The sequence below is a fragment of the Salmo salar genome, chromosome 28 (assembly GCF_965601325.2).
Source record: "Salmo salar chromosome 28, fSalSal1, whole genome shotgun sequence".
Classification (NCBI taxonomy): domain Eukaryota; kingdom Metazoa; phylum Chordata; class Actinopteri; order Salmoniformes; family Salmonidae; genus Salmo; species Salmo salar.
Genome location: NC_138318.1, coordinates 42887765 through 42904843, shown reverse-complemented (window position 1 = coordinate 42904843; position 17079 = coordinate 42887765). Strand labels below are relative to the sequence as shown.

General features: G+C 49.3%; 1 protein-coding gene across 2 annotated transcripts in view; it reads left to right on the top strand.

Annotated features, from left to right (window-relative positions):
* The window catches only part of LOC106590004 (AT-rich interactive domain-containing protein 4B), a 202320-nt gene that overhangs the window by 144223 nt on the left and 41018 nt on the right, over positions 1 to 17079 (top strand). Inside the window, exons 17-18 of one of the 2 annotated variants that reach the window (XM_082970600.1) lie at positions 10199 to 10411; positions 16787 to 16871. In XM_082970600.1, coding sequence (XP_082826726.1) covers positions 10199 to 10411; positions 16787 to 16871 — 298 coding nt within the window. The remainder of the gene's footprint in view (positions 1 to 10198; positions 10412 to 16786; positions 16872 to 17079) is intronic. The other variant, XM_082970601.1, reaches the window with a different exon arrangement.

The following is a 17079-nucleotide window of genomic DNA, read 5'->3' as shown; positions in this document are numbered from 1 at the left end:
GGACCAGACTATAAGAGGAGACTACAGATCTGGGACCAGGCTATAGGAGGAGATCACAGATCTGGGACCAGACTATAAGAGGAGACTACAGATCTGGGAGGAGACTACAGATCTGGGACCAGACTATAGAAGGAGACCACAGATCTGGGAGGAGACTACAGATCTGGGACCAGGCTATAGGAGGAGATCACAGATCTGGGACCAGACTATAAGAGGAGACTACAGATCTGGGACCAGGCTATAGGAGGAGACCACAGATCTGGGACCAGACTATAGGAGGAGACCACAGATCTGGGACCAGGCTATAGGAGGAGACCACAGATCTGGGACCAGACTATAAGAGGAGACTACAGATCTGGGACCAGGCTATAGGAGGAGACCACAGATCTGGGACCAGGCTATAGGAGGAGACCACAGATCTGGGACCAGGCTATAGGAGGAGACCACAGATCTGGGACCAGCTATAGAGACTACAGATCTGGGACCAGGCTATAGGAGGAGACTACAGATCTGGGACCAGACTATAGGAGGAGACCACAGATCTGGGACCAGGCTATAGGAGGAGACCACAGATCTGGGACCAGGCTATAGGACATCACAGATCTGGGACCAGACTATAGGAGGAGACCACAGATCTGGGACCAGACTATAGGAGGAGACCACAGATCTGGGACCAGACTATAGGAGGAGACCACAGATCTGGGACCAGGCTATAGGAGGAGACCACAGATCTGGGACCAGACTATAGGAGGAGACCACAGATCTGGGACCAGACTATAAGAGGAGATCACAGATCTGGGACCAGGCTATAGGAGATCACAGATCTGGGACCAGAGCTATAAGAGGAAGCACCACAGATCTGGGACCAGGCTATAGGATCATCACAGATCTGGGACCAGGCTATAGGATCATCACAGATCTGGGACCAGGCTATAGGAGGAGACCACAGATCTGGGAGGAGGCTATAAGAGGAGACCACAGATCTGGGACCAGGCTATAGGAGGAGACCACAGATCTGGGACCAGACTATAGGAGGAGACCACAGATCTGGGACCAGACTATAGGAGGAGATCACAGATCTGGGACCAGACTATAGAGAGGAGATCACAGATCTGGGACCAGACTATAGGAGGAGATCACAGATCTGGGACCAGACTATAGGAGGAGATCACAGATCTGGGACCAGGCTATAAGAGGAGACTACAGATCTGGGACCAGTCTGGTGAGGTTGTGGGAGCAAACCTGGATTTGGGTATCTTGACTGTACTTCCTGTCTCACGTTACTACTGTACACAACAGCCTCAAACTGCTGTGCTTTGCTGTGCCAACCTGCATTATCTGCCTCAGTGTCCTGAAACCCTTCCCTACCACCCCTCCCTTCTCTCCAGCTCTGACTGTGTACTATAGCACCCCCTTGTGGCTGCTTTACCTACTACAACTCAACTAAAACCTCAAGTCAATGAGTGATGTTTATGTGGTATGGATGTAGGGTTGAGTGGCCTAGATGTAGTGGAAGTCCACAGAGGACCAGACCAAGGCAAGATGACATATAGTTATAATGAAGAAGTGTTTGTGGCATAGTAGTATTTATTTAACGCTCATACTGTCCCCATTATTTAGTAGTATTTAGTAGTAGTTTAGTAGTAGTGGAGGCTAGGGGGGTTTATTTAGTAGTAGTGGAGGCTAGGGGGGGGGGTTATTTAGTAGTAGTGGAGGCTAGGGGGGTTATTTAGTAGTAGTGGCTTGGGGCCTAGGGGGGGTTATTTAGTAGTAGTGGAGGCTAGGGGGGGTTATTTAGTAGTAGTGGAGGCTAGGGGGGGTTATTTAGTAGTAGTGGAGGCTAGGGGGGGTTATTTAGTAGTAGTGGAGGCTAGGGGGGGTTATTTAGTAGTAGTGGAGGCTAGGGGGGGGTTATTTAGTAGTAGTGGAGGCTAGGGGGGGTTATTTAGTAGTAGTGGCTTGGAGGCTAGGGGGGGTTATTTAGTAGTAGTGGAGGCTAGGGGGGTTATTTAGTAGTAGTGGAGGCTAGGGGGGTTATTTAGTAGTAGTGGAGGCTAGGGGGGGTTATTTAGTAGTAGTGGAGGCTAGGGGGGTTATTTAGTAGTAGTGGAGGCTAGGGGGGTTATTTAGTAGTAGTGGAGGCTAGGGGGGGTTATTTAGTAGTAGTGGAGGCTAGGGGGGGGTTATTTAGTAGTAGTGGAGGCTAGGGGGGTTATTTAGTAGTAGTGGAGGCTAGGGGGGGTTATTTAGTAGTAGTGGAGGCTAGGGGGGTTATTTAGTAGTAGTGGAGGCTAGGGGGGGTTATTTAGTAGTAGTGGAGGCTAGGGGGGTTATTTAGTAGTAGTGGAGGCTAGGGGGGTTATTTAGTAGTAGTGGAGGCTAGGGGGGGTTATTTAGTAGTAGTGGAGGCTAGGGGGGTTATTTAGTAGTAGTGGAGGCTAGGGGGGGTTATTTAGTAGTAGTGGAGGCTAGGGGGGGTTATTTAGTAGTAGTGGAGGCTAGGGGGGGTTATTTAGTAGTAGTGGAGGCTAGGGGGGGTTATTTAGTAGTAGTGGAGGCTAGGGGGGTATTTAGTAGTAGTGGAGGCTAGGGGGGGGTTATTTAGTAGTAGTGGAGGCTAGGGGGGGGTTATTTAGTAGTAGTGGAGGCTAGGGGGGGGTTATTTAGTAGTAGTGGAGGCTAGGGGGGGTTATTTAGTAGTAGTGGAGGCTAGGGGGGGTTATTTAGTAGTAGTGGAGGCTAGGGGGGTTATTTAGTAGTAGTGGAGGCTAGGGGGGGTTATTTAGTAGTAGTGGAGGCTAGGGGGGTTATTTAGTAGTAGTGGAGGCTAGGGGGGGTTATTTAGTAGTAGTGGAGGCTAGGGGGGGTTATTTAGTAGTAGTGGAGGCTAGGGGGGTTATTTAGTAGTAGTGGAGGCTAGGGGGGGTTATTTAGTAGTAGTGGAGGCTAGGGGGGGTTATTTAGTAGTAGTGGTGGAGGCTAGGGGGGTTATTTAGTAGTAGTGGAGGCTAGGGGGGGTTATTTAGTAGTAGTGGAGGCTAGGGGGGGTTATTTAGTAGTAGTGGAGGCTAGGGGGGTTATTTAGTAGTAGTGGAGGCTAGGGGGGGTTATTTAGTAGTAGTGGAGGCTAGGGGGGGTTATTTAGTAGTAGTGGCTTGGAGGCTAGGGGGGTTATTTAGTAGTAGTGGAGGCTAGGGGGGTTATTTAGTAGTAGTGGAGGCTAGGGGGGGTTATTTAGTAGTAGTGGAGGCTAGGGGGGGTATTTAGTAGTAGTGGAGGCTAGGGGGGTTATTTAGTAGTAGTGGAGGCTAGGGGGGGTTATTTAGTAGTAGTGGAGGCTAGGGGGGTTATTTAGTAGTAGTGGAGGCTAGGGGGGGTTATTTAGTAGTAGTGGAGGCTAGGGGGGGTTATTTAGTAGTAGTGGAGGCTAGGGGGGGTTATTTAGTAGTAGTGGAGGCTAGGGGGGGTTATTTAGTAGTAGTGGAGGCTAGGGGGGTTATTTAGTAGTAGTGGAGGCTAGGGGGGGTTATTTAGTAGTAGTGGAGGCTAGGGGGGTTATTTAGTAGTAGTGGAGGCTAGGGGGGGTTATTTAGTAGTAGTGGAGGCTAGGGGGGGTTATTTAGTAGTAGTGGAGGCTAGGGGGGTTTATTTAGTAGTAGTGGAGGCTAGGGGGGGTTATTTAGTAGTAGTGGAGGCTAGGGGGGGTTATTTAGTAGTAGTGGAGGCTAGGGGGGTTATTTAGTAGTAGTGGAGGCTAGGGGGGGTTATTTAGTAGTAGTGGAGGCTAGGGGGGTTATTTAGTAGTAGTGGAGGCTAGGGGGGGTTATTTAGTAGTAGTGGAGGCTAGGGGGGTTATTTAGTAGTAGTGGAGGCTAGGGGGGGTTATTTAGTAGTAGTGGAGGCTAGGGGGGTTATTTAGTAGTAGTGGAGGCTAGGGGGGGTTATTTAGTAGTAGTGGAGGCTAGGGGGGGTATTTAGTAGTAGTTGAGGCTAGGGGGGGTTATTTAGTAGTAGTGGAGGCTAGGGGGGGTTATTTAGTAGTAGTGGAGGCTAGGGGGTTTATTTAGTAGTAGTGGAGGCTAGGGGGGGGTTATTTAGTAGTAGTGGAGGCTAGGGGGGGTTATTTAGTAGTAGTGGAGGCTAGGGGGTGGTTATCTTAGTAGTAGTGGAGGCTAGGGGGTTATTTAGTAGTAGTGGAGGCTAGGGGGGTTATTTAGTAGTAGTGGAGGCTAGGGGGGGTTATTTAGTAGTAGTGGAGGCTAGGGGGGGTTATTTAGTAGTAGTGGAGGCTAGGGGGGTTATTTAGTAGTAGTGGAGGCTAGGGGGGGTTATTTAGTAGTAGTGGCTTGGAGGCTAGGGGGGGTTATTTAGTAGTAGTGGAGGCTAGGGGGGGTTATTTAGTAGTAGTGGAGGCTAGGGGGGGTTATTTAGTAGTAGTGGAGGCTAGGGGGGTTATTTAGTAGTAGTGGCTTGGAGGCTAGGGGGGGTTATTTAGTAGTAGTGGAGGCTAGGGGGGGTTATTTAGTAGTAGTGGCTTGGAGGCTGGGGGGTTATTTAGTAGTAGTGGAGGCTAGGGGGGGTTATTTAGTAGTAGTGCTTGGAGGCTGGGGGGTTATTTAGTAGTAGTGGAGGCTAGGGGGGGTTATTTAGTAGTAATGGCTTGGAGGCTGGGGGGGTTATTTAGTAGTAGTGGAGGCTAGGGGGGGTTATTTAGTAGTAGTGGAGGCTAGGGGGGTTATTTAGTAGCTAGGGAGGTAGGGTGGGTATTTAGTAGTAGTGGAGGCTAGGGGGGTTATTTAGTAGTAGTGGAGGCTGGGGGGGTTATTTAGTAGTAGTGGCTTGGAGGCTGGGGGGGGTTATTTAGTAGTAGTGGCTTGGAGGCTAGGGGGGGTTATTTAGTAGTAGTGGAGGCTAGGGGGGGTTATTTAGTAGTAGTGGAGGCTAGGGGGGGTTATTTAGTAGTAGTGGAGGCTAGGGGGGTTATTTAGTAGTAGTGGAGGCTAGGGGGGGTTATTTAGTAGTAGTTGGAGGCTAGGGGGGTTATTTCGTAGTAGTGGAGGCTAGGGGGGTTATTTAGTAGTAGTGGAGGCTAGGGGGGTTATTTAGTAGTAGTGGAGGCTAGGGGGGGTTATTTAGTAGTAGTGGAGGCTAGGGGGGGTTATTTAGTAGTAGTGGAGGCTAGGGGGGGTTATTTAGTAGTAGTGGAGGCTAGGGGGGGTTATTTAGTAGTAGTGGAGGCTAGGGGGGTTATTTAGTAGTAGTGGAGGCTAGGGGGGGTTATTTAGTAGTAGTGGAGGCTAGGGGGGTTATTTAGTAGTAGTGGAGGCTAGGGGGGGTTATTTAGTAGTAGTGGAGGCTAGGGGGGGTTATTTAGTAGTAGTGGAGGCTAGGGGGGGTTATTTAGTAGTAGTGGAGGCTAGGGGGGTTTATTTAGTAGTAGTGGAGGCTAGGGGGGTTATTTAGTAGTAGTGGAGGCTAGGGGGGGTTATTTAGTAGTAGTGGAGGCTAGGGGGGGTTATTTAGTAGTAGTGGAGGCTAGGGGGGTTATTTAGTAGTAGTGGAGGCTAGGGGGGGTTATTTAGTAGTAGTGGAGGCTAGGGGGGGTTATTTAGTAGTAGTGGAGGCTAGGGGGGGTTATTTAGTAGTAGTGGAGGCTAGGGGGGGTTATTTAGTAGTAGTGGAGGCTAGGGGGGTTATTTAGTAGTAGTGGAGGCTAGGGGGGGTTATTTAGTAGTAGTGGAGGCTAGGGGGGTTATTTAGTAGTAGTGGAGGCTAGGGGGGGTTATTTAGTAGTAGTGGAGGCTAGGGGGGGTTATTTACGTAGTAGTGGAGGCTAGGGGGGTTTATTTAGTAGTAGTGGCTTGGAGGCTAGGGGGGGTTATTTAGTAGTAGTGGAGGCTAGGGGGGTTTATTTCGTAGTAGTGGAGGCTAGGGGGGTTATTTAGTAGTAGTGGAGGCTAGGGGGGTTATTTAGTAGTAGTGGAGGCTAGGGGGGGTTATTTAGTAGTAGTGGAGGCTGGGGGGGTTATTTAGTAGTAGTGGAGGCTAGGGGGGGTTATTTAGTAGTAGTGGAGGCTAGGGGGGGTTATTTAGTAGTAGTGGAGGCTAGGGGGGTTATTTAGTAGTAGTGGAGGCTAGGGGGGGTTATTTAGTAGTAGTGGAGGCTAGGGGGGTAGTAGTAGTGGAGGCTAGGGGGGGGTTATTTAGTAGTAGTGGAGGCTAGGGGGGTTATTTAGTAGTAGTGGAGGCTAGGGGGGGTTATTTAGTAGTAGTGGAGGCTAGGGGGGGGTTATTTAGTAGTAGTGGAGGCTAGGGGGGTTTATTTCGTAGTAGTGGAGGCTAGGGGGGGGTTATTTAGTAGTAGTGGAGGCTAGGGGGGGTTTATTTAGTAGTAGTGGAGGCTAGGGGGGTTATTTAGTAGTAGTGGAGGCTAGGGGGGGTTATTTAGTAGTAGTGGAGGCTAGGGGGGTTATTTAGTAGTAGTGGAGGCTAGGGGGGTTATTTAGTAGTAGTGGAGGCTAGGGGGGGTTATTTAGTAGTAGTGGAGGCTAGGGGGGTTTATTTAGTAGTAGTGGAGGCTAGGGGGGGTTATTTAGTAGTAGTGGAGGCTAGGGGGGTTTATTTAGTAGTAGTGGAGGCTAGGGGGGTTATTTAGTAGTAGTGGAGGCTAGGGGGGGTTATTTAGTAGTAGTGGAGGCTAGGGGGGGTTATTTAGTAGTAGTGGAGGCTAGGGGGGGTTATTTAGTAGTAGTGGAGGCTAGGGGGGGTTATTTAGTAGTAGTGGAGGCTAGGGGGGGTTATTTAGTAGTAGTGGAGGCTAGGGGGGTTATTTAGTAGTAGTGGAGGCTAGGGGGGGTTATTTAGTAGTAGTGGAGGCTAGGGGGGTTATTTAGTAGTAGTGGAGGCTAGGGGGGGTTATTTAGTAGTAGTGGAGGCTAGGGGGGGTTATTTAGTAGTAGTGTGAGGCTAGGGTTGAGGTAGGGGGGGGTTATTTAGTAGTAGTGGAGGCTAGGGGGGGTTATTTAGTAGTAGTGGAGGCTAGGGGGGGTTATTTAGTAGTATTGGCTTGGAGGCTAGGGGGGGTTGTTTAGTAGTAGTGGAGGCTAGGGGGGGTTTATTTAGTAGTAGTGGAGGCTAGGGGGGGTTATTTAGTAGTAGTGGAGGCTAGGGGGGTTATTTAGTAGTAGTGGAGGCTAGGGGGGGTTATTTAGTAGTAGTGGAGGCTAGGGGGGGTTATTTAGTAGTAGTGGAGGCTAGGGGGGGTTATTTAGTAGTAGTGGAGGCTAGGGGGGGTTATTTAGTAGTAGTGGAGGCTAGGGGGGGTTATTTAGTAGTAGTGGAGGCTAGGGGGGTTATTTAGTAGTAGTGGAGGCTAGGGGGGGTTATTTAGTAGTAGTGGAGGCTAGGGGGGGTTATTTAGTAGTAGTGGAGGCTAGGGGGGTTATTTAGTAGTAGTGGAGGCTGGGGGGGGTTATTTAGTAGTAGTGGCTTGGAGGCTAGGGGGGGGTTATTTAGTAGTAGTGGAGGCTAGGGGGGTTATTTAGTAGTAGTGGAGGCTAGGGGGGGTTATTTAGTAGTAGTGGAGGCTGGGGGGGTTATTTAGTAGTAGTGGAGGCTAGGGGGGGTTATTTAGTAGTAGTGGAGGCTAGGGGGGGTTATTTAGTAGTAGTGGAGGCTAGGGGGGTTATTTAGTAGTAGTGGAGGCTAGGGGGGGTTATTTAGTAGTAGTGGAGGCTAGGGGGGGTTATTTAGTAGTAGTGGAGGCTAGGGGGGGTTATTTAGTAGTAGTGGAGGCTAGGGGGGGTTATTTAGTAGTAGTGGAGGCTAGGGGGGGTTATTTAGTAGTAGTGGAGGCTAGGGGGGTTATTTAGTAGTAGTGGAGGCTAGGGGGGGTTATTTAGTAGTAGTGGAGGCTAGGGGGGGTTATTTAGTAGTAGTGGAGGCTAGGGGGGGTTATTTAGTAGTAGTGGAGGCTAGGGGGGGTTATTTAGTAGTAGTGGAGGCTAGGGGTGGTTATTTAGTAGTAGTGGAGGCTAGGGGGGGTTATTTAGTAGTAGTGGAGGCTAGGGGGGGTTATTTAGTAGTAGTGGAGGCTAGGGGGGGTTATTTAGTAGTAGTGGAGGCTAGGGGGGGTTATTTAGTAGTAGTGGAGGCTAGGGGGGGTTATTTAGTAGTAGTGCTTGGAGGCTAGGGGGGTTTATTTAGTAGTATTGGCTTGGAGGCTAGGGGGGGGTTATTTAGTAGTAGTGGAGGCTAGGGGGGGTTATTTAGTAGTAGTGGAGGCTAGGGGGGGTTATTTAGTAGTAGTGGAGGCTAGGGGGGTTATTTAGTAGTAGTGGAGGCTAGGGGGGGTTATTTAGTAGTAGTGGAGGCTAGGGGGGGTTATTTAGTAGTAGTGGAGGCTAGGGGGGGTTATTTAGTAGTAGTGGAGGCTAGGGGGGGTTATTTAGTAGTAGTGGAGGCTAGGGGGGGTTATTTAGTAGTAGTGGAGGCTAGGGGGGGTTATTTAGTAGTAGTGGCTTGGAGGCTAGGGGGGGTTATTTAGTAGTAGTGGAGGCTAGGGGGGGTTATTTAGTAGTAGTGGAGGCTAGGGGGGTTTATTTAGTAGTAGTGGCTTGGAGGCTAGGGGGGGTTGTTTAGTAGTAGTGGAGGCTAGGGGGGGTTTATTTAGTAGTAGTGGAGGCTAGGGGGGGTTATTTAGTAGTAGTGGAGGCTAGGGGGGGTTATTTAGTAGTAGTGGAGGCTAGGGGGGGTTATTTAGTAGTAGTGGAGGCTAGGGGGGGTTATTTAGTAGTAGTGGCTTGGAGGCTAGGGGGGGGTTATTTAGTAGTAGTGGAGGCTAGGGGGGTTATTTAGTAGTAGTGGAGGCTAGGGGGGGTTATTTAGTAGTAGTGGCTTGGAGGCTGGGGGTGGTTATTTAGTAGTAGTGGAGGCTGGGGGGGTTATTTAGTAGTAGTGGAGGCTGGGGGGGGTTATTTAGTAGTAGTGGAGGCTAGGGGGGTTATTTAGTAGTAGTGGAGGCTAGGGGTGGTTATTTAGTAGTAGTGGAGGCTAGGGGGGGTTATTTAGTAGTAGTGGAGGCTAGGGGGGGTTATTTAGTAGTAGTGGCTTGGAGGCTAGGGGGGGTTATTTAGTAGTAGTGGAGGCTAGGGGGGGTTATTTAGTAGTAGTGGCTTGGAGGCTAGGGGGGGTTATTTAGTAGTAGTGGAGGCTAGGGGGGTTATTTAGTAGTAGTGGAGGCTAGGGGGGGTTATTTAGTAGTAGTGGAGGCTAGGGGGGTTATTTAGTAGTAGTGGCTTGGAGGCTAGGGGGGTTTATTTAGTAGTAGTGGCTTGGAGGCTAGGGGGGTTATTTAGTAGTAGTGGCTTGGAGGCTAGGGGGGGTTATTTAGTAGTAGTGGAGGCTAGGGGGGGTTATTTAGTAGTAGTGGAGGCTAGGGGGGGTTATTTAGTAGTAGTGGAGGCTAGGGGGGGTTATTTAGTAGTAGTGGAGGCTAGGGGGGGGTTATTTAGTAGTAGTGGAGGCTAGGGGGGGGGTTATTTAGTAGTAGTGGAGGCTAGGGGGGGTTATTTAGTAGTAGTGGAGGCTAGGGGGGGTTATTTAGTAGTAGTGGAGGCTAGGGGGGGTTATTTAGTAGTAGTGGCTTGGAGGCTAGGGGGGTTATTTAGTAGTAGTGGCTTGGAGGCTGGGGGGGTTATTTAGTAGTAGTGGCTTGGAGGCTAGGGGGGGTTATTTAGTAGTAGTGGAGGCTAGGGGGGGTTATTTAGTAGTAGTGGAGGCTAGGGGGGGTTATTTAGTAGTAGTGGAGGCTAGGGGGGGTTATTTAGTAGTAGTGGCTTGGAGGCTAGGGGGGGTTATTTAGTAGTAGTGGAGGCTAGGGGGGGTTATTTAGTAGTAGTGGAGGCTAGGGGGGGTTATTTAGTAGTAGTGGAGGCTAGGGGGGTTATTTAGTAGTAGTGGAGGCTAGGGGGGTTATTTAGTAGTAGTGGAGGCTAGGGGGGTTATTTAGTAGTAGTGGCTTGGAGACTAGGGGGGTTTAACACATTCCATGGGCCAGGGGTGTGTTGTTGGTCCTCCTACTGCCAGGTAGTGAAAGTGGGTTTTGTTGTTGGGTGTGGGGGTTGTGGTGATTGTGCATTATGGGAAGCCTAGGACCAGGAAATGAACAGGAAGCTGAACTGTGTTTCATTGATTTCAGGGATGAGAGCTCCAGTCAGGAGGGCGATGGTGGTGATGATGAGGATCTGGGGGAGGAAGGGGAGGAGTTTGAGTGTTACCCCCCGGGGATGACGGTGCAGGTGAGGTATGGGCGCGGTCGCAGCCTGAAGACGTACCAGGCCACTGTGAAAGAGGCTGACCTGGAGGGTGGAGAGGTGCTCTACCTGGTCCACTACTGTGGCTGGAACGTCAGGTAAGATTAGCAGGACACACAGCCCTGGGGAATATGACCTCACAACCTTTATTATAATGCCTATCTATCCTCTGGCTTTGATTGGATGACTATTTAAATGGGTATGTCCCTTATAGTAATAATACAGTAGGATACTCTCTGATTATTATCCATCTAAATCGAACACAGTTCCTTTCTTTATCAGGACTAATGTCTTTTTACACTGTCACCATCTACTGGCCAAAATAGAGAATTGGGTCAATCAGTAACATGATAATAACACTGTTGACATTTTAAAGTGTTGACTAAAGTTTCTGTCCCTCGCTTGTCCGTCTGTCTGTCTGTCCCCCCCACTGTTTGTCTAAGTAGTCTATAGACGGGACAGATGTAACCATATTAAAGTTTTTCCGTGTACTGTGGATGACTGAGACAGGGTATACTCACCTCTCCCCCCTGGGCTAGAGACAGGGTATACTCCTCTCTCCCCTCTCCCCCCTGGGCTAGAGACAGGGTATTCTCTCACCTCTCCCCCCTGGGCTAGAGACAGGGTATTCTCTCACCTCTCCCCCCTGGGATAGAGACAGGGTATTCTCTCACCTCTCCCCCCTGGGATAGAGACAGGGTATTCTCTCACCTCTCCCCTCTCCCCCCTGGGCTAGAGACAGGGTATACTCCCCTCTCCCCCCTGGGCTAGAGACAGGGTATACTCCCCTCTCCCCCCTGGGCTAGAGACAGGGTATACTCCTCTCTCCCCTCTCCCCCCTGGGCTAGAGAGAGGGTATACTCCCCTCTCCCCTCTCCCCCCTGGGCTAGAGACAGGGTATACTCCCCTCTCCCCTCTCCCCTCTGGGCTAGAGACAGGGTATACTCCCCTCTCCCCTCTCCCCTCTGGGCTAGAGACAGGGTATTCTCTCCCCTCTCCCCCCTGGGCTAGAGACAGGGTATACTCACCTCTCCCCTCCCCCCCCTGGGCCAGAGACAGGGTATACTCACCTCTCTCCCCTCTCCCCCCTGGGCTAGAGACAGGGTATACTCCTCTCTCCCCTCTCCCCCCTGGGCTAGAGACAGGGTATACTCCCCTCTCCCCCCTGGGCCAGAGACAGGGTATACTCCCCTCTCCCCCCTGGGCTAGAGACAGGGTATACTCCCCTCTCTCACCTCTCCCCCCTGGGATAGAGACAGGGTATACTCCCCTCCCCCCCCTGGGCTAGAGACAGGGTATTCTCTCACCTCTCCCCTCTCCCCCCTGGGCTAGAGACAGGGTATACTCCCCTCTCACCTCTCCCCCCTGGGCTAGAGACAGGGTATACTCCCCTCCCCCCCCTGGGCTAGAGACAGGGTATACTCCCCTCTCCCCCCTGGGCTAGAGACAGGGTATTCTCTCACCTCGCCCCCCTGGGCTAGAGACAGGGTATACTCCTCTCTCCCCTCTCCCCCCTGGGCTAGAGACAGGGTATACTCCTCTCTCTCCTCTCCCCCCTGGGCTAGAGACAGGGTATACTCCTCTCTCCCCTCTCCCCCCGGGCTAGAGACAGGGTATACTCCTCTCTCCCCCCTCTCCCCCCTGGGCCAGAGACAGGGTATACTCACCTCTCTCCCCCTCCTCCCCCCGGGCTAGAGACAGGGTATACTCCTCTCTCCCCCCTCTCCCCCCGGGCCAGAGACAGGGTATTCTCTCACCTCTCCCCCCTGGGCTAGAGACAGGGTATTCTCTCACCTCTCCCCCCTGGGATAGAGACAGGGTATACTCCTCTCTCCCCTCTCCCCCCTGGGCTAGAGACAGGGTATTCTCTCACCTCTCCCCCCTGGGCTAGAGACAGGGTATTCTCTCACCTCTCCACCCTGGGATAGAGACAGGGTATACTCCTCTCTCCCCTCTCCCCCCTGGGCTAGAGACAGGGTATTCTCTCACCTCTCCCCCCTGGGCTAGAGACAGGGTATTCTCTCACCTCTCCCCCCTGGGCTAGAGACAGGGTATACTCCCCTCTCCCCTCTCCCCTAGAGACAGGGTATTCTCTCCCCTCTCCCCCCTGGGCTAGAGACAGGGTATACTCCCCCCTCCCCCCTGGGCTAGAGACAGGGTATACTCCTCTCTCCCCTCTCCCCTCTCCCCCCTGGGCTAGAGACAGGGTATACTCCTCTCTCCCCTCTCCCCCCTGGGCTAGAGACAGGGTATACTCCTCTCTCCCCTCTCCCCCCTGGGCTAGAGACAGGGTATACTCCCCTCTCCCCTCCCCCCCCTGGGCTAGAGACAGGGTATACTCCCCTCTCCCCCCTGGGCTAGATACAGGGTATACTCACCTCTCCCCCCTGGGCTAGAGACAGGGTATACTCCCCTCTCCCCCCTGGGCTAGAGACAGGGTATTCTCTCCCCTTTCCCCCCTGGGCTAGAGACAGGGTATACTCACCTCTTCCCCCTGGGCTAGAGACAGGGTATTCTCCCCTCTCCCCCCTGGGCTAGAGACGGGGTATACTCCCCTCTCCCCTCTCCCCCCTGGGCTAGAGACAGGGTATTCTCTCCCCTCTCCCCCCTGGGCTAGAGACAGGGTATACTCACCTCTCCCCTCTCCCCCCTGGGCTAGAGACAGGGTATTCTCCCCTCTCCCCCCTGGGCTAGAGACGGGGTATACTCCCCTCTCCCCTCTCCCCCCTGGGCTAGAGACAGGGTATACTCCCCTCTCACCTCTCCCCCCTGGGCTAGAGACAGGGTATTCTCTCCCCTCTCCCCCCTGGGCCAGAGACAGGGTATACTCCTCTCTCCCCTCTCCCCCCTGGGGCCAGAGACAGGGTATACTCCCTCTCTCCCCTCTCCCCCCTGGGCTAGAGACAGGGTATTCTCTCACCTCCCCACCTGGGCTAGAGACAGGGTATTCTCTCCCCTCTCCCCCCTGGGCTAGAGACAGGGTATTCTCCCCTCTCCCCCCTGGGCTAGAGACAGGGTATACTCCCCCCCCCCCCCCTGGGCTAGAGACAGGGTATACTCCCCTCTCCCCTCCCCCCCCTGGGCTAGAGACAGGGTATACTCCCCTCTCCCCTCCCCCCCCTGGGCTAGAGACAGGGTATTCTCTCCCCTCCCCCCCCTGGGCCAGAGACAGGGTATTCTCTCCCCTCCCCCCCCTGGGCCAGAGACAGGGTATTCTCTCCCCTCCCCCCCCTGGGCCAGAGACAGGGTATACTCTCCCCTCTCCCCCCTGGGCTAGAGACGGGGTATTACAGTGTTACTCTGTAGAAATGGAGTTGGCATACATAAGGGTATCGTGAGACAGACACAACAGAGAGGAGCTTTTCGCAGTGAGACCAATGTAGTGATGTCATTGTCTTACTGTCGTTTTGTGGTTGAGCAGTGTCTCATCTCTCTGCGTTACTGTGTCTTGGGTAGTAACGTTCTGTAGAATCTCTGGGTAGTAACGTTCTGTAGAATCTCTGGGTAGTAACGTTCTGTAGAATCTCTGGGTAGTAACGTTCTGTAGAATCTCTGGGTAGTAACGTTCTGTAGAATCTCTGGGTAGTAACGTTCTGTAGAATCTCTGGGTAGTAACGTTCTGTAGAATCTCTGGGTAGTAACGTTCTGTAGAATCTCTGGGTAGTAACGTTCTGTAGAATCTCTGGGTAGTAACGTTCTGTAGAATCTCTGGGTAGTAACGTTCTGTAGAATCTCTGGGTAGTAACGTTCTGTAAAATCTCTAGGTAGTAACGTTCTGTAGAATCTTTGGGTAGTAACGTTCTGTAGAATCTCTGGGTAGTAACGTTCTGTAGAATCTCTGGGTAGTAACGTTCTGTAGAATCTCTGGGTAGTAACGTTCTGTAGAATCTCTGGGTAGTAACGTTCTGTAGAATCTCTAGGTAGTAACGTTCTGTAGAATCTTTGGGTAGTAACGTTCTGTAGAATCTCTGGGTAGTAACGTTCTGTAGAATCTCTGGGTAGTAACGTTCTGTAGAATCTCTGGGTAGTAACGTTCTGTAGAATCTCTGGGTAGTAACGTTCTGTAGAATCTCTGGGTAGTAACGTTCTGTAGAATCTCTGGGTAGTAACGTTCTGTAGAATCTCTAGGTAGTAACGTTCTGTAGAATCTCTAGGTAGTAACGTTCTGTAGAATCTTTGGGTAGTAACGTTCTGTAGAATCTCTGGGTAGTAACGTTCTGTAGAATCTCTGGGTAGTAACGTTCTGTAGAATCTCTGGGTAGTAACGTTCTGTAGAATCTTTGGGTAGTAACGTTCTGTAGAATCTCTGGGTAGTAACGTTCTGTAGAATCTCTGGGTAGTAACGTTCTGTAGAATCTCTGGGTAGTAACGTTCTGTAGAATCTCTGGGTAGTAACGTTCTGTAGAATCTCTGGGTAGTAACGTTCTGTAGAATCTCTGGGTAGTAACGTTCTGTAGAATCTCTGGGTAGTAACGTTCTGTAGAATCTCTAGGTAGTAATGTTCTGTAGAATCTTTGGGTAGTAACGTTCTGTAGAATCTCTGGGTAGTAACGTTCTGTAGAATCTCTGGGTAGTAACGTTCTGTAGAATCTCTGGGTAGTAACGTTCTGTAGAATCTCTGGGTAGTAATGTTCTGTAGAATCTCTGGGTAGTAACGTTCTGTAGAATCTCTGGGTAGTAACGTTCTGTAGAATCTCTGGGTAGTAACGTTCTGTAGAATCTCTGGGTAGTAATGTTCTGTAGAATCTCTGGGTAGTAACGTTCTGTAGAATCTCTGGGTAGTAACGTTCTGTAGAATCTCTGGGTAGTAACGTTCTGTAGAATCTCTGGGTAGTAACGTTCTGTAGAATCTTTGGGTAGTAACGTTCTGTAGAAACTCTGGGTAGTAACGTTCTGTAGAATCTTTGGGTAGTAACGTTCTGTAGACCCAAGATGAGCAGTATCTTTGGGTAGTAACGTTCTGTAGAATCTCTGGGTATTAACGTTCTGTAGAATCTCTGGGTAGTAACGTTCTGTAGAATCTCTGGGTAGTAACGTTCTGTAGAATCTCTGGGTAGTAATGTTCTGTAGAATCTCTGGGTAGTAACGTTCTGTAGAATCTCTGGGTAGTAACGTTCTGTAGAATCTTTGGGTAGTAATGTTCTGTAGAATCTCTGGGTAGTAACGTTCTGTAGATGAGCAGTAGCTCTGGGTAGTAATGTTCTGTAGAATCTCTGGGTAGTAACGTTCTGTAGAATCTCTGGGTAGTAACGTTCTGTAGAATCTTTGGGTAGTAATGTTCTGTAGAATCTCTGCGTAGTAACGTTCTGTAGAATCTCTGGGTAGTAACGTTCTGTAGAATCTCTGGGTAGTAACGTTCTGTAGAATCTCTGGGTAGTAACGTTCTGTAGAATCTCTGGGTAGTAACGTTCTGTAGAATCTCTGGGTAGTAACGTTCTGTAGAATCTCTGGGTAGTAACGTTCTATAGAATCTCTGGGTAGTGTTTATCTTCATTAATGTCTTATTCCATAATATAATGTGGGTTTATCTTCATTAATATCTTTTTCCATAATATAATGTGGGTTTATCTTCATTAAGGTTGTCTTATTCCATAATATAATGTGGGTTTATCTTCATTAAGGTTGTCTTATTCCATAATATAATGTGGATTTATCTTCATTAATGTCTTATTCCATAATATAATGTGGATTTATCTTCATTAATGTCTTATTCCATAATATAATGTGGGTTTATCTTCATTAAGGTTGTCTTATTCCATAATATAATGTGGGTTTATCTTCATTAATGTCTTATTCCATAATATAATGTGGGTTTATCTTCATTAATATCTTATTCCATAATATAATGTGAATTTGTCTTCCATAATGTCTTATTCATCTTCCATAATATCTTATTCCATAATATAATGTGGATTTATCTTCATTAATATCTTATTCCATAATATAATGTGGGTTTATCTTCATTAATGTCTTATTCCATAATATAATGTGGGTTTATCTTCATTAATGTCTTATTCCATAATATAATGTGGATTTATCTTCATTAATGTCTTATTCCATAATATAATGTGGATTTATCTTCATTAATGTCTTATTCCATAATATAATGTGGATTTATCTTCATTAATGTCTTATTCCATAATATAATGTGGGTTTATCTTCATTAATATCTTATTCCATAATATAATGTGGGTTTATTTTCATTAATGTCTTATTCAGACGGTAGAGGGTTTAATGTCTGTGGTCAGCGGGGTGGTGGATTCTCAGACAGACGGTAGAGGGTTTAATGTCTCTGTGATAATACTTTTTAGGCTCCCTATGTAGTGCACCACTTTTGACCAGGGCCTGTAGGGAATCCCATAGTGTTTGTCAAAAGTATTGCACTATATAGGGAATAGGGTGTCATTTGGGATAAAGCTATATCCGTTACTTTTGACCTGTGATTGACCCTTTGTCTCCATCTTTCCCGCCAGATATGACGAGTGGGTCAAAGCCGACAAGATTGTACGTCCGGCCAATAAGAATGTTCAGAAGATCAAGCACCGCAAGAAAATAAAGGTAGGAGAAATATTAATTTAAAAAATTTTAATTCTATTTTGCATATACAGCTGCAGTCGGAAGTTTACATACACTTAGGTTGGAGTCATTAAAACTCCACACATTTCTTGTTAACAAACTATAGTTTTGGCAAGTCAGTTAGGACATCTACTTTGTGCATGACACAAGTCATTTTTCAAACAATTGTTTACAGACAGATTATTTCACA